This window comes from Poecilia formosa, unplaced genomic scaffold (genome assembly GCF_000485575.1).
Source record: "Poecilia formosa unplaced genomic scaffold, Poecilia_formosa-5.1.2 Scaffold283, whole genome shotgun sequence".
NCBI lineage: Eukaryota > Metazoa > Chordata > Actinopteri > Cyprinodontiformes > Poeciliidae > Poecilia > Poecilia formosa.
The window spans coordinates 284602-299990 of NW_006800222.1; the positions used below are offsets into that span (position 1 = coordinate 284602).

The window sequence follows — 15389 nt, forward strand, 5'->3', positions numbered from 1 at the left end:
ATAATAATAATAATAATAATAATAATAATAATAATAATGAAGAAGAAAATGGAAAAAATATATACTTGTGACCAGAAACTGGGTGTTCCCATCAGACCGTCAGTTCCCGAAACTACACACACAAAAAAGAATTACGTAAAAGCACACGCAAGTGTGTGCTAATTACCTCTGCCACTAGTCTGGAGGGGGCTCAGTGGGGATCATGCGGGGGTGAGGCAGCAGGTCGGAAGTAGGTGGCGCCTTGTGAGAACGAGCGTTCAGACACCTCTGAAAGGAGATTAAAGAATTTCTCAAACATTTACGAAAGAATCGAGGGAGCACTCCAAGAATGAGGGAAAAACATAACATGACATGAAGCTCAAAGAAGTCGATTTTACATAAGACCGCCCCTTTAAGCCTTCTGCAGTTAAGCCTTCATCCATCATCTCTAACAAAATGCTCGTTCTTGCCACTAAACAAAGAGCTGGATTATTGAATTCCATCTTTATCCACACCAACCAGTGCAAACATGGCCGACGGCTGCTTGCTGGTGAAGTTCACTTGTGATTTTGCCCTGTATAAGGTGGGGAGCTTAGCCGCGAGTGGTGCGATGTCGTACCGGTTTACACCAATCACGTTTCTATACCCTGCTGTGGTCTGAATGTGGGGCCTCAGATTTTCCCATCTGAAATGTTTCCCTGGTTTTTAACATCATTTAATATCAGACCGGTTTCTCTCCAAAGTCCCCACAGGCAGAGAATACAAACGCTCTGTTATTTTCAGTGGCAGCCACAAATTAGCTTCCCAAAACCATCACCGCAATGATAGTGGGAACATAGCTGTAGATGTAAAACATGGAGAGATATTAATAGTCTACAGTTCTGTGAAGTCATCACTCACTGCATGTCCGTCATTCAGAATGCTTTTGCTTTGTCTGCGAAACGTTCAGAATTACTTCAACCCCCCTCACTTAGATTTTCTTTCTTTCTTTTTTTTTTTTGGCGCTATATTGTCTGCGTGTTTTTTTTAGTTAGTTCACTTTTCTCTCCTCTCTAGGTTTAACATGCCTCACGATGACAGCAACAAGTGCAAGGAGGACGGAGTGAAGTCACAGCAGCATATCATGGCTCCCACGCTCAACTACAACACAAACCCTTGGATGTGGTCCAAGTGTAGCAGGAAGTACATCACAGAGTTCCTCGAGTATGTCGTGCCTCTTGTTATCATCACGATAACGCGTGTCCGTCTGTTAGGACGTAGCCAGAGAGAGTAAAAATCGCTTGTTCAGACGTGGATGGCGCAGACCTAGTGGAAGTTTTCATCCATGTGCATCCAGAAACATGAACAAAGATGTTTCTTATTGTTTGCCACAGCAAAGCAATAAGGTCAAATGAGAGGAAAACTAAGCCTACTTGGAAAACAAACTACATGAAAGTTTTTGTGGCAAAATGTAACAAAATTGCGGCACTATAGCTGCACTGTTTGTTGGCTTGCTTCTTAAAACTGGAACTGCTAAATTCAGAAGTAACATAAGGAAGAAATACTTTTATAACTCCTTCAGCCTTAGTCTCCCTTTTTGCCCAATAAACTCATCGAACTCCTGAGAAAAAAAAAACACAAAAAAAACATCTACTCCGACTGTAGGAAATAGTAAATGGGATGATATTATGCGCGGTTGAGCATAAGCAGACGTCTTTGTGGATGTATGTGTGCAGATAACTGACCACTCCTGCCGTACTGAGTGTGTTTTCTGTCTGTTTGTGTCTCTTGTTTTTTTTTTTTCCTTCCTCTTTTTTTTTCTTCAAGTCATTTTATTTTTATTTCCTAATAGCACGGGATATGGTGAGTGCTTGCTCGACGAGCCCGTTTCTAGGCCATACAGTCTGTTGCAGCAGCTGCCCGGGCGGATATACAGTGTCAATAGACAGTGCGAATTGATATTCGGGGCGGGAACGCAGGTGTGCCCTTACATGGTGAGTGGAATTGGGCTTTTGGCTTCTTTAAAGTCACACGTATAAAATGAAAACCTGTCAGTGGTTCCCTCTAAAATACGAAGGAAAGCAAATTGAACATTTTGTTAAAATGCATGCTTCTTTTTCTTTTTTTTTAAGGTGCTGTGCATTAATTGTTGACCTTTGAAATGTCAGCATTAACATGTAGCTCACATGCCTGTGTGTAATTGACAGACTCAGTGTCGGAGGCTGTGGTGCACGAGTCCAGAGGGCGCCCAGCGGGGCTGCAGGACCCAGCACATGCCCTGGGCCGACGGCACCGACTGCGCACCCGGGAGGGTAAGCGTCGCGCAGAATCTGCAAACGAGAAATGTGCATGCAAGGATGTGGGTTCCAGTAGGAGAAAGTTCTTAGAAAACTAATGGGAGTGGGAATGTTTTCAGATACACTTAATAACTGCATTCAATATTTTTTGATGAAACTTAACCTTCCTTCATTCTTTTGTTTGTTCCATCTACGTATGCTCCTGTCATTGAATCTGTTTCCGTTCTTCCTCCTGTTTATGTCACAGCACTGCAAACACGGCCTGTGCATTCCCAACGAGCACGACGCCTCGCCGGTGGACGGAGCGTGGGGGGTTTGGAGTCCGTTCGGTACGTGCTCCCGGACATGCGGCGGCGGCATAAAGATTGCAATGCGCGAATGTAACCGACCAGTGTGAGTAGCCGCGTGTCTTTGTAGTCGTGCATGTTTTCATCTGCCGAAGTCAGTGTTCCATAGATCAAACCTCCTTAAGGGGATTCTTTCCATAGCAAGAGTTCAGTGAATCATTGATTGCAGACCTTACAGGGATGTTTTTTTCTGCTAAATGCACACACGTCGGCCAGTCTCGGTGAGTGTAGCCTTTCATCCCGGATTAATGGAGTCCAAGAAACGAATAGAAACGAATGAGAACGAGCTGAAGAGAAGAACTGACATACTTTAAGTTGCCATACTTTCTTGCGCTCTCAGACCCCGGAGCGGAGGAATGTACTGCGTCGGCCGGCGGATGAAGTTTCGTTCTTGCAACTCTGAGCCCTGCTCCAAGCAGAAGAAGGACTTCAGGGAGGAACAATGTGCTGTCTTCGATGGAAAGCACTTCAACATCAACGGTCTACCTCCAAACGTCCGCTGGGTTCCCAAATACAGCGGAAGTGAGTCCTTGTTTTCATTTTCTGCTGCCTGCTGCCCGATTTTAGCTGGTGAAATGTATTAATCAGCGTAAGCCTTGCACCGACCAGCCTTTGTTTTGTCTCCTCTGTCAGTTCTGATGAAGGACAGATGTAAGCTGTTCTGCAGGGTGGCGGGCAGCACTGCCTACTATCAGCTCAGGGACAGGGTCATCGATGGCACGCCATGCGGACCCGATACCAACGACATCTGCGTCCAGGGCCTGTGCAGGGTGAGCCTGTTCGTACTGAGCGCTTAAAGACATCCCTGCTGCATCCCCTGGCGGGGTCTGTTCGTGCGGCACTCCCGTACCTTTTAATGACTTCCACATCCCTCCAACATCTCAAATCCTTTGCCTTAACCAGACCGTTTCCTCAAATCTGACGTCTAGATTTTCAGTTTGAAAGCTTGATTGCAAACATGCCCTGCACATCAAACGAGCCAGTGGGCTTCCCTGTGTACATTCGGAACCACACACAGAGCTTTGGGTTTGACTGTGGCTCAGGAAGTCCCTCTGCCCCGGACAAGTGCATTTCACATCCAGAGGTTGTCACGACATCAAAAATCTGTTTGGCTTAAGGCGGCAAGCTTTGTTCCATGCCACTGTTCAAAGAAACATTTGCAATGTTTCGTCTGAGTGCTACACACAGAACGCTGCAAAAGAAATCACGCCCTTTGGCGATTTTCAAAGCAACAGAGTCAAAGTTCAAACCTGAACCTTATTCATCTCACAGACACTTTCCAATACATTCACGGATATGCAGTACTTTGCATTGCCCTGCCATGTCGAGTCTTTCATAAGCAGAGTCTTTAAGAGTCGCCACGTTACATTTGTTCTTTCACGATCTGTACATTTTTACGTAAAAATAGCCAGATCCTTTGCATGATGATGCCAAAGTTGTGCTGTGCCATTCACATTAACAAAACACTTGTCTCGCCTCTTCCCTGATGGAGCAGCAAGCGGGTTGTGATCACGTCCTGAACTCTAAAGCCAGGAGAGACAAGTGTGGTGTCTGCGGAGGCGACAACTCCTCCTGCAAAACTGTAGCAGGACCGTTCAACACTGTACGCTACGGTGAGCTACGACCTTCTCGTCCCATCGCTCTCCATTCTGGATCCTGCCACTCTTGTTCTGTGTTTCAGCTACCATTAAATGTGACTGTCCTTCAGAAGAAAAAAAAAACAGATGTAATTTGTTTAAAATTGTTTATATTTGAGATCCAAAGCAGATACTGTAACAATCTAATCACATTTACAGGCTATAACGAAGTGGTGCGAATACCCAGTGGTGCTACAAACATAGATGTGCGACAACACAGCTACTCAGGGAAGCCGGAGGACGACAACTACCTCGGTGAGACTACGCCGCTGTTTCAGTCATATTGTGCTTCGTGTCTGGGAGTTGTAGTCGATCAGATATTCTATCTCGTCTTAAATATCTGCCTGCCTGTTAGATTTATTGTGAAGTCGTGTACTGTAAACTCAAGCACTGTATGCATACTCCTCTTTTATTGAGTCAGAACCAGGCCTGTTGGTGCCAATCAGGTGTGGTCAGCCAGGTTAGACGCTTGGTTACCTTGATGCTAAAGTTCACGTTTTTGATTTGATCTAAATCAAAAACTCGGGACACGTTGGATGCGCTCGACGCGTCAAACGGTTCAAATCGCGCCGCGATGACCCTCCACGTGTAAACCAGACGGGCCTGACGCTCAAAGCGCATTTGGTGTAAGAGTGCCTGATGCACACTGTTAATTTTAGTGGAGGATTTTTGATACTGTGATGAAGTTTAAAAATAAATATCCGGTACCGTCTGCCTAAAAGCTAAACTGAAAATCAAATCAGAAGAGAAATAGTTCAGGGATGAAAATGAACCCTCTTTCATTTGGTCGTTCCAGTCTGTGCAGAGGGTTGAACATGTGGGGTGAGATGAAGAGAAGCTTGCGTCAGAGACGGCTGTTTATCACTGCATTATGCTGCTGCTGCTGCTGCTGCAGGAAAACAAAAGCCAAACTTATTTTTAGGTTTTCTACACTTCCCCACCAATAAATGTGTTTTAACTCCACAGCTGTGTGTATTTCACAATGTCAACCTCAGAGCGTAGTTTAACATTAATCACCCTTTTCTACACAAACGGCTTGAAAGGTCCTTTTTTTTATGTGTATGAACAGGCCGTAGATTTCTTAGAAGGATTTGCACTCTCGACAGTCATAATAATGTAACGTGTGAAATGGTGAGGAAAGAAAAGGCAGGAAATTAGCTCCATAATCGCATTAGAGTGAATGAGTGCAGACGACCCCGAATGGGACTTCTCCTGGAAAAGAGGATTATTTTTTTACTTCTGCCTCGTGCCTCAGTCTACCTTTAAATGCTAACATAAACCTTTGTGTTTCTAATGCATCCCCTTGCATGCGGTGCCATGTGATCGCTTAAAGTAAGTGGTGCTGCCCCAAACACAGCTTTTAAACGCATGCCGCTCTGGAGATGATTCCACTCGAGTTGAGAGGACGCGGCTTGATCCGAAATGCAATTACGAGAGTCAAAAACGGTTCGTGTCTCCCTGCAGCGATATCAAACAGCCGCGGAGAGTTCCTGCTCAACGGAGACTTTGTGGTGAGCATGTTCAAAAGGGAAATCAAAGTGGGAGATGCCGTCATCGAGTACAGTGGCTCCGACCACGTCATCGAGAGGATCAACTGCACCGACCGCATCGAAGAGGAGATCATTGTTCAGGTAAAAAGAACTTTGGAGAAAATCTCCTCATACTAATGGTTTTCCCGTTGAACCTTTTATTTTTTCACATTTTAGTATGTTGTAAAGTGTTTTATTGGGATTTTGTGCATCAGACCAGCACAGAGCAGTCTCAGAGTCGAATGTAATTAATCCAGGATTTAATTTGTTCAAAGAATAGCAATCTGGAAAGAATGGCTCTCATTTGTATTCACCTCTCTCCGCTTTGATGCCCAAAAATGCAATTTTAACAAAAATCTAGTCCAGAAGGCAACTCTTAGTCATGCACTAAATCAGCTCTTTGTGGAAGAAAGCTGATATGGAAGCAGGTGCTTCGGTTTTGTTGAAATCCAATCGAATCTTTACGGGCCTCTATGCAAAATGTGATGCATGCTGGGAGAATAGCTGTGTGCGCCGTCCTGGTGAAACACAGAGTTGGCGGCGTCATAGTGTGAGATTTATTTTTTATTTTTTTAAACAACGTGACGATGATAAATTCATCACAATAAATGGTGAACGATGTGATAAATGCCCATCTCTGTGTCTAAACGTCCAAAGCTGTTACGTTTGTGGCTATAACATGACAGAATGTGGAAAAAAGCATTAACGCGTTAAACGAGTGAACAATCCGTCGCTTCATTTTCTCTTCTCACCGTGTTGAACTGTATTTCTCTGTGCTCCCTCCAGGTTCTCTCCGTTGGAAACCTTTACAACCCAGATGTCAGTTACTCCTTTAATATCCCCATAGAGGATAAGCCTCAGCAGTTCTTCTGGGACGCTTACGGGCCCTGGCAGGAGTGCAGCCGCCTGTGCCAAGGTGAGGCGGGGGTTGAGGGTTCAGCAGGGGGGGTGGAGGCACATGTGGTTGGCAGGCCTTAGTGTTAGAAAAGTTTGCAGATAAATGCGACGCTCCTAGCAGAGAAAACATGGAAGATGGCAGACGTGGGAGCCTCACAGTCGCAAGACATTCAAGACGAGAACCGCCTTGAAAATGTCGCTTGCGACCGAGTTCATTTTTACAGCAAGTGGGCTGTGATATATTACCCTCCCCGACGTGACCGTGGGTTTTTCAGAGTGGTTCGGGTCTGTGGGGGCGGATCGCAGGTAAACTCGAAAAACTTGCTCTCTGCCGCGACACACTTTGAATCTCTTTCTCTGCTTCTTGACACGACTCTGTCGGGAAGACCGCGCGGCCGGAGCTGGAGGGAAAACTGAGCAGGTCGCACAGCAAGCATGTAATGTCCTCAGCAGGAACACACTAAGCTCTCATTGCACTGAAACGCAAGACTTGGCGGTTCTCACCTACTGTTTGCAAGCACTTGAGCTTTAAATAGGTGGTCCGTGGCATCGACGTATTAAAAAACGCTAACTTTAAAAGATGCATGCATTGTAAGGAGTCATAGTAAATGCTGACAAGTTATCATGTTTATGAAGAATAAATCCTAGTTTACCTATTTTATATTTATTTGGTCTGGACCCAACACAGAAAGCTCCAGTTGAACTTGACCGCAAAGAGAAAAGTTTCATTAATCAAAGCAATGCATACAAAACCTCTTAAACGATACTTACTCAGTTCTGCTGTTTTGTATCTCAACAGGAGAGCGCAAGCGTAAGATCCTCTGCAGCCGAGAGTCGGACAGGGTGGTGGTGTCGGACCAGCGGTGCCACAGTTCAGCCCGGCCCGCTGCCATCACTGAGCCCTGCAACACTGAATGTGAAGTGAGGTCCGTTTGACCGATTTAGACCGACTTTTCAGTGCCCAAACGGGGCCCTCTCGGTTCGTCTGCTGCTCTTCACTTTGTACGGCACTTTTGAGGGACCCGTCCTCTCTCTGTCTCTCGTACCAGATGGCACGTGGCTCGTAAGAGCGAGTGTACGGCCCAGTGCGGCGTTGGATATCGCACTCTGGAACTGTACTGCGCCAAAATCAGCCAGTCGGATGGCAAGACCCAGAAAGTCGACGACAGGTACTGCAGCGGGCAACGCAAACCCGACGACAGGGAAGGCTGCCATGGCGACTGTAACCCTGGTGGCGGCTGGGATTACTCGCCCTGGTCAGAGGTACGATTCTAGCAGGACGGGAAGGGTTTTGTTGGATTTTGCTTGGCCATTCCCTCCTGTTGACGGCCGGCTATTTCGATCGCAGTGCTCGAAGAGCTGCGGCGGAGGCACGAGGCGGCGGGGCGCAGTGTGTCGAAAGTCGTCCGGCGGCGAAGACGACGATGAGAGCAATTGCAGTCAGAGGGATAAACTGACCGTCCAACCCTGCAATGAGTTCCTCTGTCCACAGTGGAAGACTGGTGACTGGTCTGAGGTCAGCTGAGGAATGATCGCATGTTTTTGTTGTTGTTGTTGTTGTTGTTGTTTTTTAAATAATTCTAAACACCTTATGACATTAAATGTGTGTTAAGTAACTTTTACAAAAATATGGTTTTCTCCATATTTGTTAAAACTGTCACCATGTTGTCAGTTTTATACAAGACAGGATAAGACTGAACTCCTATTGCAGCATGGAAAAGTGGGCCGCTCCTGATCAACAACAACCAATCAGAGACAGGAGGAAAGTCTTAGGGCTGTCTAACATCCTGGTGTACATGCTGCTCAACAGCAGAGAAACTTACCATTACAGAAAAAACGGTTTATCCACTGTCATTGTGGCCACGCTAACTAGCCCTAACATTTGTGGCAGGCTGTGTTGCGGGGGAACAAGCTGTTGCGTAGCAGAGAGCAAGGCGTAGGATGTGAGCGGTGCGTACACCAGAGTGATTGACAGCGTTGAGACCATCCTCCTTTCTTGGGACTGGTTGTTTCTGATTGAGTCATGTATTTCTGCATTTAGTATTGGCAGCACTGGGCGAAGGCAGAGGAGCTCAGAGATCTTTCTTATATGACGTTGTCATGACATGATGGTAATTTCTACAAATGTGTTAAAAACATATTTTTCGTAAAAGTTACAGACTGCAGCTTCTAACTAAAATCTATGCAGACCTATTTGCTTTTCTGCAATTTCAATTCATTCGGACCAAAATCTTAGGACTAATTTGGTTTGTCTCAGTTGCTTTAAATTATCCACTTCCTCCATTGTAAGTGAGTGTTGGGAAAGTGGTGATTGCAGGGTAGAAGCCTGCTTAACCTCTGCTCAGTTTACACATAGTGAAGCTTGCAAAACTGTGGGCTGCATTCCAGGATTTTTTTTTATTTTTTTTACATGTTGCTGCCGAAACACTTCCACTGTTCTATATACATATGCATAATCACACTTCCTCTGGCCTCTCGCTCCCATGTGACGGCGATTTGCTCTGAAAACGTCTTCATTCAGATCATCGTAAACAGGGCAGTTGCAACAAACACAATTAACGTCTTGTGCTGCTTCTGTGTCGCTTTCAACGTTTTCCCTTTCAGTGCCTTGTGACGTGCGGGAAAGGCTACAGGCACAGACAGACATGGTGCCAGTTTGGTGAGGACCGCCTGGACGACCGCTTCTGTGGCGCGGCCAAACCCGAATCGGTGCAGACGTGCCAGCAGCAAGAGTGCGCCTCCTGGCAAGTTGGACCGTGGGGACAGGTGAGTTGTCCCTCTGCAGGCTTATTGTGTTTGCTAACACTCAACGTGTTTTGTTTCTCTCGAAGATTTGAACAAACGCAAAGTCAGGGTTCCCGTGACTAGAGAGAAATTAGCAGCAGGTAGTGACGATTTAGACATTTATTTGCGCAGGTTTTGGCAGGTTTTTGCTCCAGCATGTTAACCCAATGCCAAAAGCTGGAGGGAAAACATCAACTATGAAAAAAACAAAATCTAAGGTTTGTCATCATGACGTGAAAAATAATACCAACGAGTGGAAAACCTACTCCTGACCTTCTTTGCGATAACCAGTTTGGTAGTTTTGGAGACTCCTTTTTCCATGACTGTACATCTACAGCTGCAATTATTTATGCAGAGCTGATTTCAGACCCCTCACCAGTGCTAATCTAAATGACCATGATTCACAGATCTAATTCAGTCTGCGCAATTAGTGGAACGTTACAGGCCAGATTTTTCTGCAGCCGATTTGTGCTCAGGAAGCAGTCGCAGCTGCGGCTCTCTTCAGAACACAAGCGCAGCTACTTTTGCATGAAACTTCATTCTGTTCTCATTGTTATTGGTAAATTTAAAGTACGGCCCCAATGGATGCAGCAAGCCTTGTGATATTGTTCATATCCTTTAAAGTTTTCTACGTTTTGTCACGTTACCGCCAGCAACCTCCATGTATTTTAAAGTGACGCCTTAAGCAATCCGGGGCGGAGTGGTCAGAGATGAGAGGAAGATGGATGAAGTTAAATACAGGTGAATCCAGGAAGAAAACCTGTTGGATATAAATCCATTTGAACTAGGCTGTGGTTGGGTTCCCGACACCGACAGCAGACATTAAAGGAAATATTTTACCCTCCACACATAAATGGAACTCGATCGTCTAATTAGGCTCAAAGCAGCGGCTTGTCGACTCAGACCAGCGATTTGACGCTGCAGATTAGCTCTTAAACCTCCAAATCAAACAGAGCTGGAATTTCCCAGCTGTTGATCCGTCAAAGAATGGGAAAACTGCGACGTGTAAGAAGCGCAACGTAAAAATTCCCCCGTAGAATGTGCACTGAAACAGGAAATGTGCTTGTTTTGATATATAGACAATGTAAGCGGGACAGATCCCCCTGAATGGCCGTGTGATAAAAGCCTCTTCCTGAAACGACGCATACGGCGCGGTGTCTGTGTGCATTCTCAGTTTGTAAACTGTGCACACAAAACTTAACACCCAAAAAATGCGAAACATTCCTGCGCCTCCCATCAGAGGATGTGCGCATGTTAACGTGCATTTGAAGCGGTTTAATGAAGCGCGGCCAAATGGTAGCTAAAGCCGCCGCCACACAAGTTTGACCCTGTTTCACCGAAGGCAATGAGCCAGAAGCGAGCGCGGGATTGTACCCTTTGACTTGGCAACAGTGGAAAAAACAGCCGGAGCGACGTATACGAACTCCTTCTGCTCCCCGTCGGCGGGAAAGCCCTCCGTTTGTTAATGTGGAGAGTTATTTATTTTCAGGGGAGATTTCATTGCCTCCTCGGGTAAACCAACTGCTTTGTGCTTGCCTCTCTTTCTCCTTTTCACAGTTGTTAACATTTCCCCTCCACTCCTTTTTTTCCCCCCTCTCTCTCTCTTTCTCTCTCTCTCTCTCTCTCTTTGAACTCAGTGCACTACCTCTTGTGGGCCAGGCTACCAGATGCGAGCGGTGAAGTGTGTGGTGGGCTCCTACGGGGCTGTCATGGACGACGCTGAATGTAATGCTGCCACGCGACCCACTGATACGCAGGTGAGAGGAAACGGCATCTCTGCGGCGTCCCTTCATCTCCACGTTTGTCTGCAGATGAAGGAGACGGCGGGAGAAAGCACGCATGTCCGTTCGCACCAACGCAGACGAAAGCGAGCGGGTCTCATCCTCGACTCTTGCCTTTGCAAATTGTCCCCTAATATATTCACATTATGTCATCTTAGGCATGTAAAATCTGAAAAGTGTGGCGTGCACTTGTATTCAGTTTTGGACATCTTACGGAAATAGTTATTTCCTTCTGTGTCGATAAAACTTAGTTGTATCGCGATATTTTGTGGTAGTATTGTCATAACGATACAAGTGACCATAAGAACTATTATTACTCTTTTTAGGTAACTACATGGAAGTGGTTGGCACAAATAATGCTCTTGAAAAAAAAACTACCATTTGTAACGAGCTTCTTTAGGACGAAGTGTGATTTGTATCACTAAAGTACCCACAGTAACTCCATTTAATCATATTCTCAAATGTATTGATATTTATTCATACACTTTTATTGAAAAAAAAAATGGTGGAGGAAAATTGTAAAACTAATAATCCTGACTATACGAACACTTTTTTTTCTACACATCCTTCATTGGAATTTATCATGAAAACGATAAATCAAAATCTTCTAAGAAATTTATCATGATAAATGATAAACGATACGATAAATGCCCTGCTTTTATGTTGAGCTGAGGAAAATCATCCCACCCCAAGTATAATGTTGCCACTTCCATGTTTTACACTGAGGATAGTGTATTCAGGGAGATGATCAGTGTTATGTATAGTCACTCATAAACCAATATTCAACCTTTTGGACAGTGGCCAAAAAGTCCAGAAATGATCTAATCTGACCACACCCCCTTTCTTCCTTATATTTGCTCTTTCCCCTACATGGCTTACAGCAATCTACCAGAAATGGTCTTCCTGCCACTTCTTAATGAAGGCAGTTGAGTAAAAACCTGTTAATCAAACATCAACAAACTGGATGTGCTGTAGCGAGGAAACGCCTAAAACATTCATTCATCCTTCACAGGAAGGCTGAACAAAAGTTCAGCCTTCCTGTGATCTGCTGGTCTGTTCATAAGGCTGCTAGCATCTCGCATGTAATGAAAACGTCAAACTTTGAGTCTTCTTACCTCGGTAAATGTCTGCATTGGAAAAGCGTTGTTGTCAGATCCAGGTGGTTTAGGTACGGCGCATCCGAAGATCAAGTTTTACTTTTAGCTTTTGGGGATTTGTTGAGCTCCTGACCCGCCAGACACCAGGCAGGACCTTTCAGGCTTAAACTTGATTGTTGGTCCAATTTGTTACTAAAACCAAATTCATTTCAAATATGAAAAAAAAACACATTTTAGATTAAACTTTTTCCCCAGAAAACGACAGACATGAAAGTACTGACGTTAAAATTCTTACTGATCTGAAAAGCAAATGAACAGTACAAATTGTGTTGGAAATGTTCAGTTTTGATGAATATCTGAACAAAAAATGCCCACTGCCTATGAAGGTTTTCCCTACAAGTCACCCAGTAAAAAAGCTTTTTTTTTTTATTTTTTTTTTTAGGTTTGATGTTTTAAGATACCTTTGATCTCTATTCCAATGTGTCCATTTTGAAGGGGAGAACATTCCCTTGTATTTATCATCATAAACATGCGCACACACACGCACAAAACAAAAACTACAAAGAAACATACAGTATTTTAAGCTGAATGAGAGGTTTGTTTGGTCAGCGTGGGGCGTAAACCCATTTCAGAGGGCTGATCCTGCAGCGTCAGGATGAGGCCCCCTCTAGTTGCAGCAGTTCTTAATTCCGGTGCCTGGGTCGGCAGAGACCGCTGACCAGTGACCCTGAAGCAGTCGCCTTACCTCGTTGTAATTCTGACCAGCCAGCCATGAAGTGGGCCACCAGGCCGCCATTCCCACCACCGCTCTCTCCGCCAGGCGGGACTCAGAAAAGAAAAAAAAAAAGAAAAAGAGATGCGTTCATAGAAAGAGGGGACTTTTAATACAAGGACCGAGAGGTGGTGCAAAAGAGTGCGACGCCACGTAAGGTTTCGATCTCCTGCGGGGGGATTTGCCAAAGTAAGACGCGTACAAGTGTGGCAGGAAGGGTGTGCGGAGCAACCTTTAGCGCTTCTGTGGGGCCTATTTGTTTCTTTTAGGAAGCAGAGTGTGGAATGTGTAGTCTACTCAGAGTCTGTGAGACCTGATTAAGGTCGTCATTCCTAGAGACAGGGGGTCAGAGGGCACCAGAGGGCAGGGGCGGCGGGGGAGAAGGCGGAAGGTGAGGGAAAAGGGGGTGGATTAGGGGTGGAGCTTCGGACCACGCCAGCATGGGCATTGGAGCCCTAAATACCACTCCACTATGACCTGTTATGACAGGGATCAGGGCTTTATGCTGAGTGGCTTACAGCCACAATCCATAGTTTGAACTGACAGGGCAGACCCTGATAATGTTGTTGTGATAAGGTGGAGGAGGCAGGGGGGGGAAAGTTGATGGGAACCATACCCACTTTCAAACATGGCGCTGAAGGAACAGAGCCGAGCTCGTTAACGGTGGTCCCTTGTCATAAAAGCCTCTCTCTGATATTCCTGGCATTTTGTTTTTAGGGACAAATGTTGTTACAGTACAGCGGTTTTATTAACCGCCCGCATGAATGGGCGTATGTGTCTCGTATTTCACAGGACTGTGAAGTGGCCCAGTGCTCCAGCAGCCACCCTGTCCCCCCGGTAACCAAGGTCCCGTCTCACCAAGGCCACAGGACCCAGTGGAGGTTTGGTTCCTGGACTCAGGTTGGTCCCCCTTTCTCGAACTGTCCATCTCGTCTGCCGGCTCCACGTTTTTGCGTCGTCTTGACGTTCCTCCTCTTCTCGACAGTGTAGCGCCAGCTGCGGCAAAGGCACGCGGATGCGCTACGTGAGTTGCCGTGACAACCAGGGCGGCGTGGCAGAAGAGTCGGCCTGTGCGCACCTGACAAGACCGCCTGCCAGGGAAGTGTGCTTGGTCGTAGCCTGTGGACAGTGGAAAGTGCTGGAATGGACAGCGGTGAGAGAAGCCGCCACTATCTGCAAAAACACAAAGTCTTACCAGGAATTTTTGTTTGGCTTCAAGTGCAAATATGTCATTACTCATAAAATTGAGATAAAACTAACTTTTCAGCAGGATATACAACCTTGTTTTAAGTCTATAATGCTTGAATATTGATATATTTAAAAAGCACTAGTTCCACTAGCATTTTTTTTCATTCATAACAGGAAAAATGTCTTGCTGAGTGAAGAAATCTGCCAGTCGAACTAATACTTTTTGTCAATATTACTTCAATAAATCACAGCATATGCAGCACAATGAGTGTGCGACATGAACTGGAGAAGAGGTGCAAGCAGGGACAGAGTCCTTAAGTAAGAGGCCGGAGGAGCGAGTTTCTGGAGCCGATGCGAGAGGCTGCAGCGAGGGGGCTTCGTTCTTGTTTGCAGATGTTTCTCATCAGAGGCGTGGCGATACCATGCAGTCAGACTCCAAGTCCGGTCACTGTGCACCGCGCACACAAATGCACCCCCACTGTCCACCCACTCATATCACCGAGCCAAAAATACCCAGCGACCATCTGAAAGGAAACGGTTCATCTTGAGGCCAAAGCAGATCTGCCGTTCTATAGATAGTCACGCTCTCACCAACACACATATTGTGCACAGAGGCACATAACACTGTAAAAACCTTCTTTCGTCTCGCCTGAGGACTTCGCAGTTCATTCTCCAATAGTTCATATGCGACAAAAACACCAGGTGCATTCATGGAAAGCTGTCCTACGGTATGTTATGTCAGGAGAAATATTGTGACATAAATGTATAAACTTTAGTAGATGGCTTTTATGTCAGGACTACAAGGTTTCCCCCAGAAAACTTGCCCAGTGGTTAGGCGCTACGGCAGTCATTCATCCAGCGGTCCGTCGTGTTTTTGAGTTAAACAAAAAATGTTTGAAGTTGACAGGATATTTTAAAATATTTGTGTTATTAAAAGATTGGAAGATTAATACCTGAACACCAACTATAAAGCCATAAAAAATGCAAACATTTTAAAAATAAGCAATGCTTAGCCTGGTGGGGGCACAAGTAAAGCCTGGTGGCCCGCCAGGCTTATAATACACTGGGGGGAAACTCTGGACCTGTCACATATATATATATA

General features: G+C 45.5%; 1 protein-coding gene across 2 annotated transcripts in view; it reads left to right on the forward strand.

Moving 5' to 3' along the window:
• The window catches only part of adamts9 (ADAM metallopeptidase with thrombospondin type 1 motif, 9), a 58770-nt gene that overhangs the window by 10566 nt on the left and 32815 nt on the right, over window positions 1–15389 (forward strand). For both annotated transcript variants that reach the window (XM_016681500.1, XM_007571579.2), the window contains exons 9-25: window positions 1036–1182; window positions 1811–1952; window positions 2166–2270; window positions 2503–2648; window positions 2943–3124; window positions 3236–3372; window positions 4098–4215; window positions 4399–4494; window positions 5704–5870; window positions 6555–6684; window positions 7465–7591; window positions 7715–7928; window positions 8014–8181; window positions 9270–9431; window positions 11087–11206; window positions 13892–13999; window positions 14085–14252. In XM_016681500.1, coding sequence (XP_016536986.1) covers window positions 1036–1182; window positions 1811–1952; window positions 2166–2270; window positions 2503–2648; window positions 2943–3124; window positions 3236–3372; window positions 4098–4215; window positions 4399–4494; window positions 5704–5870; window positions 6555–6684; window positions 7465–7591; window positions 7715–7928; window positions 8014–8181; window positions 9270–9431; window positions 11087–11206; window positions 13892–13999; window positions 14085–14252 — 2437 coding nt within the window. The remainder of the gene's footprint in view (window positions 1–1035; window positions 1183–1810; window positions 1953–2165; window positions 2271–2502; window positions 2649–2942; window positions 3125–3235; window positions 3373–4097; window positions 4216–4398; window positions 4495–5703; window positions 5871–6554; window positions 6685–7464; window positions 7592–7714; window positions 7929–8013; window positions 8182–9269; window positions 9432–11086; window positions 11207–13891; window positions 14000–14084; window positions 14253–15389) is intronic.